We start from the raw sequence: 15,817 nt of genomic DNA on the forward strand, positions 1-15,817 counted from the left end.
CCCTTACGAGGGCAAACAATAATAATAAATCGTAGGCTACAATGGATGCAGAATGTCACGTGGGCCTAGATTTTTTAAAAATCGCAAAGTAAAAGTAGCCTCATTCACTTCCATTGGGGCACCGAGAGCGAAAGTCAGAAGGAGGGCAAATTCTGTTTACGTATAGGCTACTGTTGCAGCGCTTCACGAGACCGGCAACTGAGTTGAGCCTGCATGACAGTCTATCGCGGCCCTCGACGAAAGATATTGTCGCGGTTGTCTGGTGAGACCGACTGCCTCCTCAACGTTGTCGGAAAAGGTTAGTTTGTGATGCATAACAAACGAACAATAATCATCATGAAGTTGTATGATATTACTTACAATCTCCATAAATCCAGGCTGAGTTTGCTACGTTTAACCTAATCAGACAGCCTGCAAGCAGACAAGCAGCCCATTGTTCCATAGCAGGCTAGCCTACTATTTTTTTTGGTATAGGCATAATAGTTCGTTTCTCACATTTCGTTTTAGCAAGAAGAATGAATGATGGAAGTAGCCTAATGCATCACATTCATTATTTCATTCAAAATGGTTGAATGCCTAAACCCTATCACTAGGGTATTGAAGTAAAAATGATCACTGAAAAAAATCAGGAGAGGGAGAGACAACTCAAGTAGGCAGCAAAGGGCAGCACATCAATGCAGGGTTGGCTACGAAAAAGCCAACCAGCAGGTGAGACAGAGACTATGCACTGTGATAAAGATGACATAAAGATGACACTGTGTAGGTGAATTGATTAATTAATGAGACTCATATTTTAGCCTAGTAATGACAATTTTTCATAGGCTAAGGCTACGTTACATCTAAAGCCTACCTTACATTGCCAGACTTTGCAAAGATTTGGAAAAGATTTTTGAAAGACTACAGTCTCAGACCCTCTCACATCTAAAGACAATTCATTGAGTTTTTAGTCACAGACTAGTCACAGGCCAGTCTCAGATTAGGATTTTGCAAAGACTGTGGTCACTATTTGCAAGACTGCTGCTAGATTCCTTCAAATTATTTCCATCGTGCACTAGGCTATACGTCATCATCAACAGGAACTCACATGATAGGCTACTCATATCAAAGTAATTTTTTCGCATTTCTGCAGCATTGTTTGATAGTGTGACATCACTAACAGATATAGAGTTGTTCTGTCACGTAGAATAGCCGACTAATAAATTATAAGAAATTAAATAACAAGTAATCATACAGGCTACAGCTGTCGCCTATTTTGCCCCTTCCGTTTTCGTGTTCGTCGACCGAGGTCACTATTGGTTTGTAATGTTCACGTCACTATTTGCATGAGCCACGACTGAAAAGACTTACGATAATATCAAACATGTTTGATATTGTCGTAACGGCAAAACTAGAAAAAGACTGACTCCGACGGACTTAAAACCGCTAAGATTGGCACCTTACACTTAACGATTTAGATGACGGGAGCGCGCCGAGATTCTAGTACAACTGGCAAGATTTCCGCCCGATTTTGGAAAAGTAGTCGCCGACTGTTAAAACAGACCAAAATCGTGCAATGTAAGCCAGCCTTAAGATGAGGAGCAGCCACAAGCCCCCAGACCCTGGAAAATGTGGACCAGAATGAGGCATATAGCAGATAGGCCAAGAGATGAGTTGTGTTTTTTTGTTTTTTTTTTAGGGGGGAGGGGGGGTACCCTTTTTTCCGGTCCGAGCAACTGCCCCTCAAAATTCCTGTGCACGTCCCTGCAGATGTCAAATCAGACTTTGGTAACCTGACAAGGTAATGATACAATTTGCCTTATTCAGACCAACATGAGCTACAGGTGCTCAAACCACAGGACTGTTGTGTTCTATGGATTTACCAGTGGGGGTTGATAACACACTACCTGTAATGCTAGTCAGTGTACCCTGTAGCCTTGTTTTGGTTTCCACAAAGGACACCACCTGAATACAGCTCATACAGACCTCTGTGCTCAAATTTCACCAACCTTTTGGAGTGCAAGTGGACTTGAGTTATGGGAGAAGCTTTCATACGAGTGAGCACTGTTTACACATTTGATGGTCCTCGTGTAGACACAGTCAAGACTGAACTTGCCCCCGAGGAGGTTGAGTGGGGGTAGGTAGGAGGTGTAAAATTGCCCTAGAAAAGGTTGAGTGGGGGTAGAGAGGAGGCGTGAAATTGTCCCAGAGGAGGCTGAGTGGGGGTAGGTAGGAGGTGTGAAATTGCCCCAGAGGAGGTTGAGTGGGGGTAGGTAGGTGGTGTGAAATTGCCCCAGAGGAGGTCGAGTGGGGGTAGGTAGGAGGTGTGAAATTGCCCCAAAGGAGGTCGAGTGGGGGTAGGTAGGAGGTGTGAAATTGCCCCAGAGGAGGTTGAGTGGGGGTAGGTAGGAGGTGTGGAATTGCCCCAGAGGAGGTTGAGTGGGGGTAGGTAGGAGGTGTGAAATGGAAAATGATTGGGTAAGACGGTAACCAACCAAGACAGCTTTCCTGCTTCAACTTTCCTACTTCATGTTTGTGATATCGATTTTATTTGCCGTCATCTATTTTATTTACTTGTGCATTTATTTTGTGCCTAGGTGTGTTTATCTTCTCGGTAATGAGTACAAATCTATGGAGCAAGTATACCACATATATTAACAATTTGAAAAAAGAAAACCATGTAACTTTAAGAAGCTTTATTTTTGCAACACATTCACATATATCATCACTTGAGCCAGAATACATATTCATATAATCCACTTTCAGACGTCCATCTGAACAGACAATATATGTAAACAAATAAACATAGATTCGTAAAAACAGCATGCAGTGTTCTTTTCAGAACAGTAACATGTTCGTTTTGAAAAGAGTTTTGTACACCATGTACATATTCACGCACACACGTATGTTGTAAAAACTTGATTTTCATTTCATGAAAAAATCCATTTTAGTAAATTCATTATTGTTAAAGAGAAACTATGAAGGATTGGCCATTTTATCTCCAGTTTCGCTTTTCGTTTTCGCTCGTTTTATTCTTGCATATTTCTCTGCAGAGCTTCCCCTACAGCTTAAGTGTGTATATTTATATACAGCGTCCTCCACAATTATTGGCACCCCTGGTTAAGATGCGTTAAAAGCCTTAAAATAAATACATTTTTTATTGTAGAAGCATACTCAAAGACGGAAACATTTTGAAAAATGTAACCTTCAACTCAAGCGAATTTTAAGGTGGGAAAAAAATCCCTGACTGAGAAATAATTATTATTGATAAAATCACCTGTTCCACAATTATTGGCACCCCTAACAATCCATAGGAAATAAATGTAATTAAAGTATTTCTGTCATTTCTGTCATTTCTACAGTAGTTTACAAAGTCAATCAGAGTATGTAGGAACATTTATTTAGTAATTCTTAACATCCTGTTTCCCTGGGCTATAAATATGACGTGACACAGAGGCCATTTCTCTTCAACATGGGAAAGACAAAGGAACACACTGTTCAAGTAAGGCAGATGTGTGTCGAAATTCACAAGTAAGGCAATGGCTACAAGAAAATAGCCACTCGCACACCTGCCCAGATCTATGGTCAGAGGAATCGTTAAGAAGTTTAAAACAACTGAAACAGTGGTAAACAAGCCTGGAAGAGGACGCAAGTTTATTTTGCCACCACACATAAGAGAAATAAAAAAATCTCCAAAACTCACTGTTACAGAATTGCATCAAATGGTCGCATGGGGTCATGAAGTCTCCAAAACAACCATCAGGCGCTATCTACATGCCAACAAGTTGTTTGGGAGGCATGCACGGAAAAAAACCTTTCTCACTTAAAATCATATGCACAAACGTCTGGAGCGGTACTGGGCCTTCAACTGGGACCGTTTGCTTTGGTCAGACGAGACAAAGTTAGAGCTTTTTGGCAACAAACACTCTAAGTGGGTCTGGCGCAGAGGTGGGACAAAGTCATCGTTTGGCAAGTCACAAGTTAGTCTCAATTCATTGCCCTCAAGTCCCGAGTCAAGTCCCGAGTCAAGACAGGCAAGTCCCGAGTCAAGTCCAAGTCAAAGGCCAACAAGTCTCAAGTCAAGTCCCAAGTCCTACGGTCTGACTTTCGAGTCATTTCGAGTCTTTTTAAAAATCGAGTGAAACAGGTATTTTGTCAATTGAATTTGTGTGTGCTGGAGAGATTGAGATGCAAATATGTCTAGCAGAAATGTCAAATGGTATCTCTAGCACATTCTCAATGAAATATAGGCCCTATGTGTTAAAATATGTGTTCAATTTGTTAAGAAACCACTGATAGTCCTACACAAGCTGAAATAGTTTTATAACGTGTGACCAGGTTTATTACATTACAAAAATGTAGGCAAAACCGTATTGCCATAAGGGGGATACAGATAACTCACAGCAGTGGCAATCCTAGTCTCTGCTCAAACCTCCAGTCCACACACACAGAAAATGGTGTGTCTTGTGTCTATTTCATATTTTGAATTCATAAACTTGACATATTTTGTTAACAATTTATAGTATTTTAGGATCTGCATAATTACTTATAGCTAAAAATATTCAGTAATTGGAATACTTCATATTGATTACACTTGTCTTAATGATATTACAGGGTGGTGTGTAGGTCTAATTGAGTGCCTGTCACTTTAAGAAGTACGTGAACGTAATTAGGTTTCATTCGGTTAGAAAAATAGTCACACATAGTTCAAGGATATATGTTTTCATTAAATAAAATGAATGTTCAAAAAACTGACAAGGTAAAGAAAATATTTCTGATGTCATAGAAAATATCTCGCAATGTTAACTTCTATGATTTAGGTAGGTTACCGTGGCATGGCATTGTTGTCCCTTTCACTTTTTCCTTGGTCATGTTTTGGGTGGGTGCTTAACTTACTCTACCATGACATGGAGTTTGATATCCAATGAGTAACAACCAGTGCTCAAAATAAAACGTTATGGTAGCCTATTCTCCTCCTGATAATGTTAGTGGAATGGATTTGATGTGAATGTACACAAAAAGACGCAGTGGCTATATGATACAGTGCACGTTTGAGGTGAAAATGTTCCACCTTTTAAAAGCCTAATCCTAATCGTGGTTTCCATCAATTAGACAACAGAATCAGTAGGGTAAGCTACCAGCTTGGTTTCATAGTAGCCTACCAGGCATATGTCAAAAGCAGGCTAGGATGAAGCTGGGAGGAATGTAACAAGTTCTACACAGTCATTCGTTGTTGGTCTCCACGTAATTTTTGTAGGCAAACGAATTAACGAAATAATCTTAGGTATCATTTTGCTGGCGCATTCACGTCCGTTGTCTGGCCCTGCGTGTTGTCTAGCTTGTTCCGCGTGGTTGGCCGCTGTCGAATCAAAACAATCTAGGCTTCAGTAAAAGATTTGATTGGATTTTGTGCCGAATACGCGCATTGTCTCACGCACAGGCGCACACACATAAATATAAATAGATCAGTCCGTGTCTACATTTTATCTTCTTGTCTTTCGTTTTTTTATGGGAAGTAGCAAGTCTTTACAAGTCAATGGGCGCAAGTCCAAGTGAAAGTCCGAGTCATTGATGTTAAAGTCCAAGTCGAGTTGCAAGTCTTTTTATATTTTGTCAAGTCGAGTCTAAAGTCATCAAATTCATGACTCGAGTCTGACTCGAGTCCAAGTCACATGACTCGAGTCCACACCTCTGGTCTGGCGTAACAAAAAGATGAGTATGCAGAACAGCACCTTATGCCCACTGTGAAGTATGGGGGAGGATCGGTGATGCTGTGGGCCTGTTTCTCGTCCAAAGGGCCTGGGAACCTTGTTAGGGTGCATGGCATCATGAATTCTTTGAAATGCCAGGACATTTTAAATCAAAATCTGGTGGCCTCTGCCCGAAAGCAGAAGATGGGTGGTCACTGGGTCTTTCAGCAAGATAATGACCCTAAACATATGGCCAAGTCTACACAGAAATGGTTCACCAGACACCGTATCAAGCTCCTACCATGGCCATCTCAGTTCCCAGACCTCAACCCCATTGAAAACCTGTGGGGTGAGCTGAAGAGGAGAGTGCAGAGAAGAGAACCCAGGTTGTTGGATGATTTGGAGATTTTGTGCAAAGAGGAATGGTAGAAGATCCCTCTTTCTGTTTTCTCTAATCTTGTAAAACATTATAAGACAAGATTAGGTGCTGTTTTATTAGCAAAAGGGGATTGTACAAAGCATTAACATCAAGGGTGCCAATAATTGTGGCACACATGAATTGATGTAAAATAATTAATGTGGGATTTTTTCCCTTCTAAATAAATGCACTTGTATTAAAGATTGGATTTTACAGGTTTTTTTTTCCATTGTGGTCCTATATTATTTGAAAAAAAAATTAGAATTTATTAGAAGCTAAAGAACACATCTTAACCAGGGGTGTCAATAATTATAGAGGGCACTGTATATATATAGGCTATATATAAATTGTGTGTTTTTTCTCGTTCCTTACGCGTCTCAGACTTCCTGATGTAAACAAGGAGCGATCGCTCCCTGGACAAACTGCAAGGCTGCAATAGCGGATAGGGACACTGGAGGCGGGAGGAAATCTGACTGTTTTCAATAGATCTGGTCAGTCAAGCAAAGCAATGATTTCTAAGCAATTTTAAGGCTATGACAATTTTGCAAAGGGTCTCTTTAATATTTAACTCTATTGTGTACTTTCTAATGGACCTTTACAATTCAGTTTACAATGTACAATGTAATGCACTGATATAGTTTTACTCTTCTGGTATTTCATTAGACTAAAAAGTTCAGTAAAGGCCTTTCCACAGTCAGAACACTGATGTAGCTTTTCTCATTTGTGAGCTTTCTGGTGATTCATTAAAGAAGACCTTCGAGTAAAGGCCTTTCCACAGTCAGAGCACTGATGAGGCTTTTCTCCTGTATGTGTGCGCTGATGTGTGCCGAGGTCTGACCTAGTCTTGAAACTCTTGCCACATGCAGAACACTGATATGGCTTTTCTCCTGTGTGGATCTTCTGGTGGTGGACCTTTAGATGAGACCTTTGCCTAAAGGCCTTTCCACAGTCAGAACAATGATATGGCTTGTCTGCTGTATGTGTGCGCTGATGGCTGTTGACCTCTGACCTTGTCATGAAACTCTTACCACATGTAGTACACTGATAGGGCTTTTCTCCTGTGTGGATCCTCTGGTGTTCCTTTAGATGAGACATTCGATTAAAGGCCTTTCCACAGTCAGAGCACTGATGAGGCTTTTCTCCTGTATGTGAGCGCTGATGTGTGACGAGGTCTGATCTAGTCTTGAAACTCTTCCCACATGCAGAGCACTGATACGGCTTTTCTCCTGTGTGAATCCTGTGATGCTGCTGAAGATGAGATCTTTGACTGAAGGACTTTCCACAGTCAGAGCACTGATACGGCTTTTCTCCTGTGTGTGTGCGCTGATGGGTGTTGAAGCCTGACTTTGTCTTGAAACTCTTCCCACATGTACACTGGTATGGCTTTTCTCCTGTGTGGGTCCTCTGGTGTGTCTGGAGATAAGACCTTTGATTAAAGGCCTTTGCACAGTCAGAGCACTTGTATGGTTTTTCTAATGTGTGTGTGCGCTGATGGACAGTGAGTTCCCACTTGCTCTTGAAACTCTTCCCACATGTAGTGCACTGATATGGCTTTTCTCCTGTGTGGATCATCTGGTGTTTCTTTAGATTAGAACATTGACTAAAGGCCTTTCCACAGTCTGAGCACTTGTATGGTTTTTCTCCTGTGTGTGTGCGCTGATGGATAGTGAGTTCCGAGTTCTTCCTGAAACCCTTCCCACATGTGGTGCACTGGAGCAGCTTTTCTCTGGTGTGGATCCTCTGGTGTGACTTGAGATGACTAATCTTACAGGAGACTTTTCCACAATCCGTACAATGATGTGCCTCAGTATGTCTCATCTCATCTGTGTTGATTTATATCAGATGAAAAATGAAACAATTGAAACACTAAGTATTAATATTATTTTATGACAATAATTGTAATATGGCAATACAAATACATAAAAATAAGTAACTTGCCTATTGGAGCAGAGTCTTTCTCCTTGTTGATGTCCATCGGTGAAGACTCTTCCTCTTTACAATCAAAAGTTGATGATATGTGTTCTTCAGTCTTGCAGTCATGATCCAGTCCAGGGTGTTCTGCTAGATACTCTTGAAGGAAATCATCAAAGTCTTCTTCTTTTATCTCCTTCACTGGCATAGGCAGCGGTGTTGGTCCTGTAAATCCTGACATGTCAGACTCCAGTTCTGTGATATGACAGAATCTGACTCCACTCTGGTGTTTATATAATGCTCTTTCTCTCTGACCCATTAGGATCATCTGACCAATCAGGGACAGGAGCCTTTATTATGCTAATTAGAAGGATGGGGTATCAAGTGGGCGTGGTCATCCAAAGGCACTCCACAAAGGATGATAGGTGGGAGTGGGTGGAGGTGTGAAAGAAAAGTTTGATTACGAATAAGTAACCTGTCTGATTGAAGAAGGAGGCATAGCATACGGTCACACTCCTCCCAAACTTCCGTTTGTAGACGTCATTACATGTAGCCTACACAAACCATGGACTGTTGTGTTCTCTGCACGTACTAGTGGTTGGTGAGAACACACTAATGAGTCATTCCGTGTGAAATCTGACAGAATCCACAAAAGTGGTTGCAACACCGACTCCTATTTTATTCAGAGTTTGTCTAAGTTTCCATAACTAAAACCTGGAAATATTGTTCATCTATATTGGAAGACCTCTTGAAAACATAAAACATTCATGCTATTTAATTGTGTATCTCAGGTAATGTCAATAAAAATGCAGTTGTTTTGGTGTGATTGAGTAAAGATAAATCAATTGAACATAACCCAATTCATTTCTTCTGACATCACATGGAAAACAAAATGAAAAAAAAATATTTATGAAAATTCATTTCAATGGTGAGCGTTTTGGAAAATAACTCATTATTGTTGTCATAGTCTTTTTGCCCTTGTTTTTTACAGTCTCCAAATAGCCTTAGCAGGTATTCATATGTACAAATGTATTCCTCCTAGCGTGACTGAACTTTATAGAATTTATATCTCATTAGTTGAACAGAAGTCCCTAGTTTCTGAAAAAAAACATGCAAAGTGACATTGAGGGTCTCAAAACTCAGAAAATGTGAAGTTATGGCCATGCCAATAATAAGGATAAAACATGGCGTGTTTGTACTTTTGTGTCATTTTCATAAAGCTGCTATGTTGGGTAGGTATAGGACAATGAAAATCTTTGTGGAAATATAGTAAGTATGGACTTAGTGTGCAAAATACCAAAATTGTACAGAGACCAATTCACAGAATACATGCATGTAGTTACATGTGTTTTGAGAACACCACATGTCTTGTGGAGACTTCAACATGTGGGAAAACATTGATAAAGTGATTTATTTTATATATATATATATATATATATATATACTGTATATATAGTGACTGATACCATTTGAAAAACTGGATTTAAAGAACTGTTCCAAGCACACATTTGAATCTGTCTTGAAGACCATTGGATATACTGTAATTTGTTATATAGTTGTGCTTACAGAGAATTATAATAATAATAAAAACTAATTTCATTACATCCACTACTCACATCATTGTTGTTAAGGTCTTCTAGAATATAACCATATGTGACACTTTAGCATAGATGTTTTTTAATTAGATTAGAAAAACTTAAAAATGTCCAGGTGTAGCAGACTGCCTCCTGTGTCTGAAAGCCCCCCCAGACCTCTGAGTCTGAATGTTGCTTTCTGGGTCGCTTTCGTACTTCTTAACCATCAGCCACATTATTTATGCCTCCTCTCTAGTCATTGCTGACCTCCATTCAAATCTAATCACCCAATTGCAGGAGCTTTTGGAACCCAAACTAGACTGAATGGGGAATTATGAGAAGGCATTCAAAATCAAATGAGCCTGTTTACACATTCAATGGTCCTCAGGTGGACATGGCAGTAGCCCAATCTGCCTGAAAGAGGTTGTGTGGGGGAAGTGTGGACGTGTGAAATAAAAAGTGATCAGGTAGAATGAGTGAATAGAGTATCAACAAAGAAAGTGTTCATTAATTCTTCTGAAAGCCAAATGTGCTATTTCCACCATTTAAAGCCATTTTGATACATTGTATGTACTCATGTATTTCATCAGACCCTTTCCACAGGTGTAAAAAAGCGCATAGATTATGAATACAGACTGCATGGTGCTTGATTAACTCGCCTGTAGAAAGAGACCTGATGAAACATATGAATATGTGCATTTTTGTCTTTTTTTTTCAACTTCACAATGGGTATTTTCATTTTGTTTATTATTTTTCCTATTTTAATTTTGTTCATTATTTTTCCAAGTATCTTTTAAAAAAAAGTAATTATGTGGATTCATCCAAACAGTTTATCTATATAGCCAATTGAGCGAATTTAGTTAATTCTTTTTTTGCCGTAACATTTACTGAACAAATACTTTCTTTTTTTTTTTTGTTAAATCTTTTTATTTCAAAGGACATTCAATGCAAATACATTTTCTTTGTCTTTCATATACTTTACAAGTCCTTTTTGATTATTTCCCCATGCCCCCCATCCCCACCCACACACAGGGATAATCCAATTAACAACTTAGAAATACTATAACCGAAAATTTAAAAATAAATAAATAAAAGTAAAAGAAGAGATTACGTAGAACAGAAAATACATTCATATGTCTATATATACACGCACGCACGCACGCACGCGCGCACGCGCACACACACACACACACACACACACACACACACACACACACACACACACACACACACACACACACACTGAGAAGATAAAAGATAGGGCTACGTTATAAAGAAAACAAAAAAAGTAAAGGAAATGTGTATGGGGGGCATTGCTTTCAATCTCAAAGTGTGCATATATTTAATAACCAACATCAGATTTATTATTAGTAGAAGTAGTATTGTTATTATTATTATCATTTTTTTTTTCTTTATAATGTGAATCATGTCAAGGCTTAGAATCTACCTGTTCATATTTATCAAACCAGAAATTATAGGGCACCAGAACTCATCAAACAGATAGCCTTTGTTATATTTCTCTAATGTCATTTTCTCTAAAGGCAAAAAAGAAGATATTTGGTCCACAAAAGTCTTAAAAGATGGGGGTAATGCATTCTTCCAAAATAAAAGTATACATTTCTTTGCAAAATAAGTAGTCAAAATGAATATTCTTCTTTTTGGCTGATCTAGGACTAAAGCCTTTGTATCATTAAAGGGATAATCCGGAGTGAAATGCACTTTAGATCAATTTTTCGGACTATTGGGAGTACGTACGTTGAGTTGACACCAAAATCATGTCATTCGGATGTATTTTGAGAAAGTTCGAGCTCACCGTTTTTAGCCAAAACTCGTTAGCCTGGAAGTGACTCGGGCATGTCCTTTCGCCGCTACAAAACGCTATTTTTATACCTCTTTTACTGTTCCAAACAACACTACACTTGCGTGGTAGTGAGTAGAGGGTCCCTAAAGCCAAACCGAAGTATCCCCACGTCTTTATGTGGTCGGATAGAGAGTCCAGAATGAATTTAATCGAGTCAGTACCTTTCCGGAAATGGCGCTGCTGCAGCTAGCAACGCTGAAACAACACTTTATTAACATTTCCGGAAAGGTACGGACTCGATTAAATTCATTCTGGACTCTCTATCCGACCACATAAAGACGTGGGGATACTTCGGTTTGGCTTTAGGGATCCTCTACTCACTACCACGTAAGTGTAGTGTTGTTTGGAACAGTAGAAGAGGTATAAAAATAGCGTTTTGTAGCGGCGAAAGGACATGCCTCAGTCACTTCCAGGCTAACGAGTTTTGGCTAAAAACGGTGAGCTCGAACTTTCTCAAAATACATCCGAATGACATGATTTTGGTGTCAACTCAACGTATGTACTCCCAATAGTCCGAAAAAATGATCTAAAGTGCATTTCACTCCGGATTATCCCTTTAAGTAGATATAGACTCCTGGTAGGTTCGAACTGTCTACCCAAGACTACTTCAATAAATGAATGTATTGAGCCCCAAAAGTTTTTTAACAGGCTACAATCCCAAAACATGTGTATGAACGTCCCTTCGGCCTTATTACATCTTTGACACACAGCTGTTATATCTTTTGATATTTTGTGCATTTTTGAAGGGGTTAAATAGGTTTTGTAGAAAAATTTGAAATTTGCTTCTTTGATTTTATTGCTAGTGAAAGGGAAATTAATATTATTACAAATATTTAACCATGCTTTGTCATCAAATATTTTCCCTATATCGTTCTCCCATATCTTTCTCAACCCCACAAATGATGATGGGCCTTCTCTTGTCATAAGGTTGTAAAATATACTTATTTTCCCTTTTAAAGTTTCAGAAGAACATAGCAACTCCTCTATTTCCGATAATTCAAACCTTAATTGCCTTTCTTTAATAAATGTTGTAATCAGGCTTCTTAGTTGTAAGTACTGAAAGAATAGCTTATCTGGGAGCTTAAACTGTAACTTTAAATCCATGAATGATTTAATCTTGTGATCCATATTTAACACATCTTTAAATTGTACTATACCAAGATTAGTCCATTGACTTGTATTAGATAAGGTAGCTTGGGATCTAAGGTCTGGATTTAGAAATATAGGTGAATGAACGGAGGTACCAAAGGATATTCCCATTTTCTTTCTACACTTTTTCCAAGTTTGTAAAGTGTTAACGACAGTAAAACACTTGCCGTACAAATACTTTCTAATAAGAATGAATAAGAATCCTGTAAGAAATGATTATGGATTCATTCAACCAGCCATTTTGAGATACCTTAATTCGACATTGAGTTCAGTTCAGTTCAATAATTTATTAAACTCATTTAATTGAAATGTCTTTGAGCCATTCCACTTTAAAAGGGCAGTATACACATACAGAACAAACAGTACCAGAAAAAAACACTTACATAGACAATCATTCATACCAATAAAGAGCTGTACAGTTAAAGGAGTCATAGAACGCATTTTTTGACCATTACAAATTGATCTTTGAGCCTAAATAATGTCATATGTAAATTTGTGGGGCTGAAAACGCCCCAGGAGCACTGCTAGATCGCCTAATACAAGGTCATAAATAAGCCTTGCAATGAAACAGTTTGTTTTTCCCGCCCACTCAGCAAGTTCATGAATATTCAAATGAGATGCGCGCTGATTGGTCTATTGGCCGATATGTCCTGAAAGTTGATTGGCTCAATCCACCGGTCTGAAGCTAGAGCAAAGTGAAACTACGTTTACTGCTGGTAAATAAAGCCAAAGTCTTTGATAAAGCTATCAACAATGGATTTAAATAAGGAATACAGCCGTACATGTATAAACCGAGTCAGAAGAAGGTTCTGACGAAGATGAAGTGCAGCAGATTCCCCAACAGAATGAATGTGTTAGATTGGTAAGTTTTATCAGTACATTTCTTAGTATAGTAACTCTCCAAAGTTAGCTGTAATAACGCTAGCATTACAACGTCTCTGCCATAGACCACATCTAGATACTAGCATCGTAAGAGCAGTTTAACAAGAATTATTAATCGAAGGTATGCAAATGAGAGGGGTGTATCTAAAGGGGGATGGGCGCCTATTACGTGTTATCTGAGCTCTGTTCAGATTGGAGCATTTCAACACGGCTGTTTCTATTTCCCAATTTGCATACGAAAGCAGGCGGGGGACGCGGTAAAGTCTTTGGTGTTGTCCTTTGGACACTGCTCGCAGCCTAAATTCAACAGGAACAAGGTGAATGTGGTTTTGAATTCTAGGACTCCTTTAAGCGTGTGGTATTTCAACTTCCCATAAAGTTCTCTGAGACATTTATTTAAGAGGAAACAACATTTACACCTTCAGTAATTATCAAAGCAACTTTCATAGTGGAATCATCCAATAATGGTGCAGTTTTGTTCAGTATGTCTGACTGCATGATGCATTTGTCCTGTACTTATATCCAGCTCATTCATTCAGCAGATGTCTCCTGTAATAATCTCCATAAGATGTGGCCTCTGATCAGGCCCGCTGCTGAGCTTCTGGAGGCCCTAAGCTTAAATGGACATGGAGGCCCCCAGATGCCAACGCCCCCCCCCCCCCCCACACACACACACTTCGTTATTTCAGCCTGTGTATTTCACAATGATATGGGAAGCATATTAAGCTATTATATTATATTCATTTTGTGGACATACTGTATGCAAAACTTTAAATGATAGCCTATTCTAATTTTACACATTAAACAAAACCATGAGGCATTTTGTAAATGACCAAAGGTAAAGATACCCTAGCACATTTTGGCCCAACCAAATGAAATTGAATGGAGATATTACATGCATGTGCCTTAAATAAGAGTTCTGAAATAATACTCACTATTCTTGATACATTGATCTGCCTGTGTAACTCCTGTCTAAATCTCTGATCGCTGATCACGTTGTGTCACCGCAGCCTTAGCAGAAAAGCTTTGGACTGAAGCAGCAGTGCGAATCTTGCAGTGCACTTTGCACAAACTGCTAGAATTTTGTTGACTTCATATTGAGTGCCAAATATCTGACGACTGTCAACTATTTGCAAACATGTCACATGCATTGTGAAGTCTAGATTTTATATAATTTAGGGCTTAGAGCTACATCAAATCCAACTGCTAGGTGACCTAGGCTAGGTTGCTGACGTTGGCTAGCGTTAGCAAAATAATTAAAACCAACACGAACCTACCAGCAAGAGCTGCACAAGCGTCATCTCTCAGTTTTCTTTTATTTTCTTTCGTTTTTCAGTGCCAGATCCATATTGCCTCGTACTTCCTATTATGAATCACCATTCGAATTCAGCTTGAATAAAGACGGGTTTTATTATTATGGCAAACTTCAGCAGAAGGATGTGCGCCAATTTGAAAACACGAGAACTTTGAAGGCTGTACCATTTCAGGGAAGCGGGGGAGATTCTTTTTATATATTAGGTAAAAACATCTAATTTGCCCGAATTGAGTGCTAGAACACAATTAAGAAGGAACAACGATGGGCATGTTCATAACTGATTTCTATATTCTTTGTAATGTAATAATATATTAATTATAATTTTTAAAAAAATAGCAACCTTAATTTTGGGGGCCCCCGCCAGGTACTTGGGGCCCTACGCGCTCTGCGTACTCTGCGTATGCGGAGCGGCGGGCCTGCCTCTGATTCACTCAGTTCATTATCAAACAACAGGTATATAACTAAACATAAGTCATTTTTCCAATAATTTCCCACATTTTAACATTTCAGATCAGATCAGCGGTGTCACTAAGATTGAGAGATAGGGGGGATTTAGCCCCAGGAGTGTTCACCAGAAAAATGTTCATCGCAAATTAATTCATTATTTGAGGAACATTTATCAGACTCTGTAATCTAGATCACTATCTTCTTTCCCTTCCCTGCCTTCTTGCCTATAACCTGGCCTATCTTTAACTCCCATGAGACTATTCAGTTTAGGCTATAGGCTAAGCCTGCATGCACAATGAGTGCACGTCAAGTATGTAGTATGTAGTAAGGGCAAAAAGGGCATGAATAGGCCTAAGACAACTCCTAAGAGTTTGAGATGTATTAGGCCTACACATCATCACTTGCTATGTGTTTTATGTGTTTATCCAAGATTGATTACATGTGTATGAATATGGGGATTACTTTCTGTTCAACTTTTCACTCTTATGATCATGTCATTCAACCGGGAGTTGATGCTCTGCATGTTGTCTTAACACTTGGAGGTCTGGGGCCTTTTCAGGCACTTTGAGGCAGTCTGCTATATAGGGTTATTTC

At 39.2% G+C, this 15,817-nt stretch overlaps 1 protein-coding gene and 1 pseudogene across 1 annotated transcript; one reads left to right on the plus strand and one right to left on the minus strand.

Annotated features, from left to right (window-relative positions):
* Positions 1-15,817, plus strand: part of LOC134076331 (zinc finger protein 850-like) — a 769,162-nt pseudogene that overhangs the window by 702,733 nt on the left and 50,612 nt on the right.
* LOC134078929 (zinc finger protein OZF-like) lies at positions 6,802-8,236 on the minus strand. The gene is made up of 2 exons (XM_062535469.1): positions 8,023-8,236; positions 6,802-7,907 (listed from the first exon to the last, which is right to left on the minus strand). Exons 1-2 carry the CDS (start codon positions 8,234-8,236, stop codon positions 6,802-6,804), a joined length of 1,320 nt encoding a protein of 439 aa, XP_062391453.1.

The sequence above is a fragment of the Sardina pilchardus genome, chromosome 1 (assembly GCF_963854185.1).
Source record: "Sardina pilchardus chromosome 1, fSarPil1.1, whole genome shotgun sequence".
In the NCBI taxonomy this organism is placed as follows: domain Eukaryota; kingdom Metazoa; phylum Chordata; class Actinopteri; order Clupeiformes; family Clupeidae; genus Sardina; species Sardina pilchardus.

Bases quoted from the DNA above. Each gene is read 5' to 3' on its own strand.
- LOC134078929 (XM_062535469.1), bottom strand. From the start codon at position 8,236: ATGTCAGGATTTACAGGACCAACACCGCTGCCTATGCCAGTGAAGGAG. The intron at 7,908-8,022 runs GCAAGTTACTTA...AAATCAACACAG, and splicing joins GAAAGACTCTGCTCCAATAG to ATGAGATGAGACATACTGAG.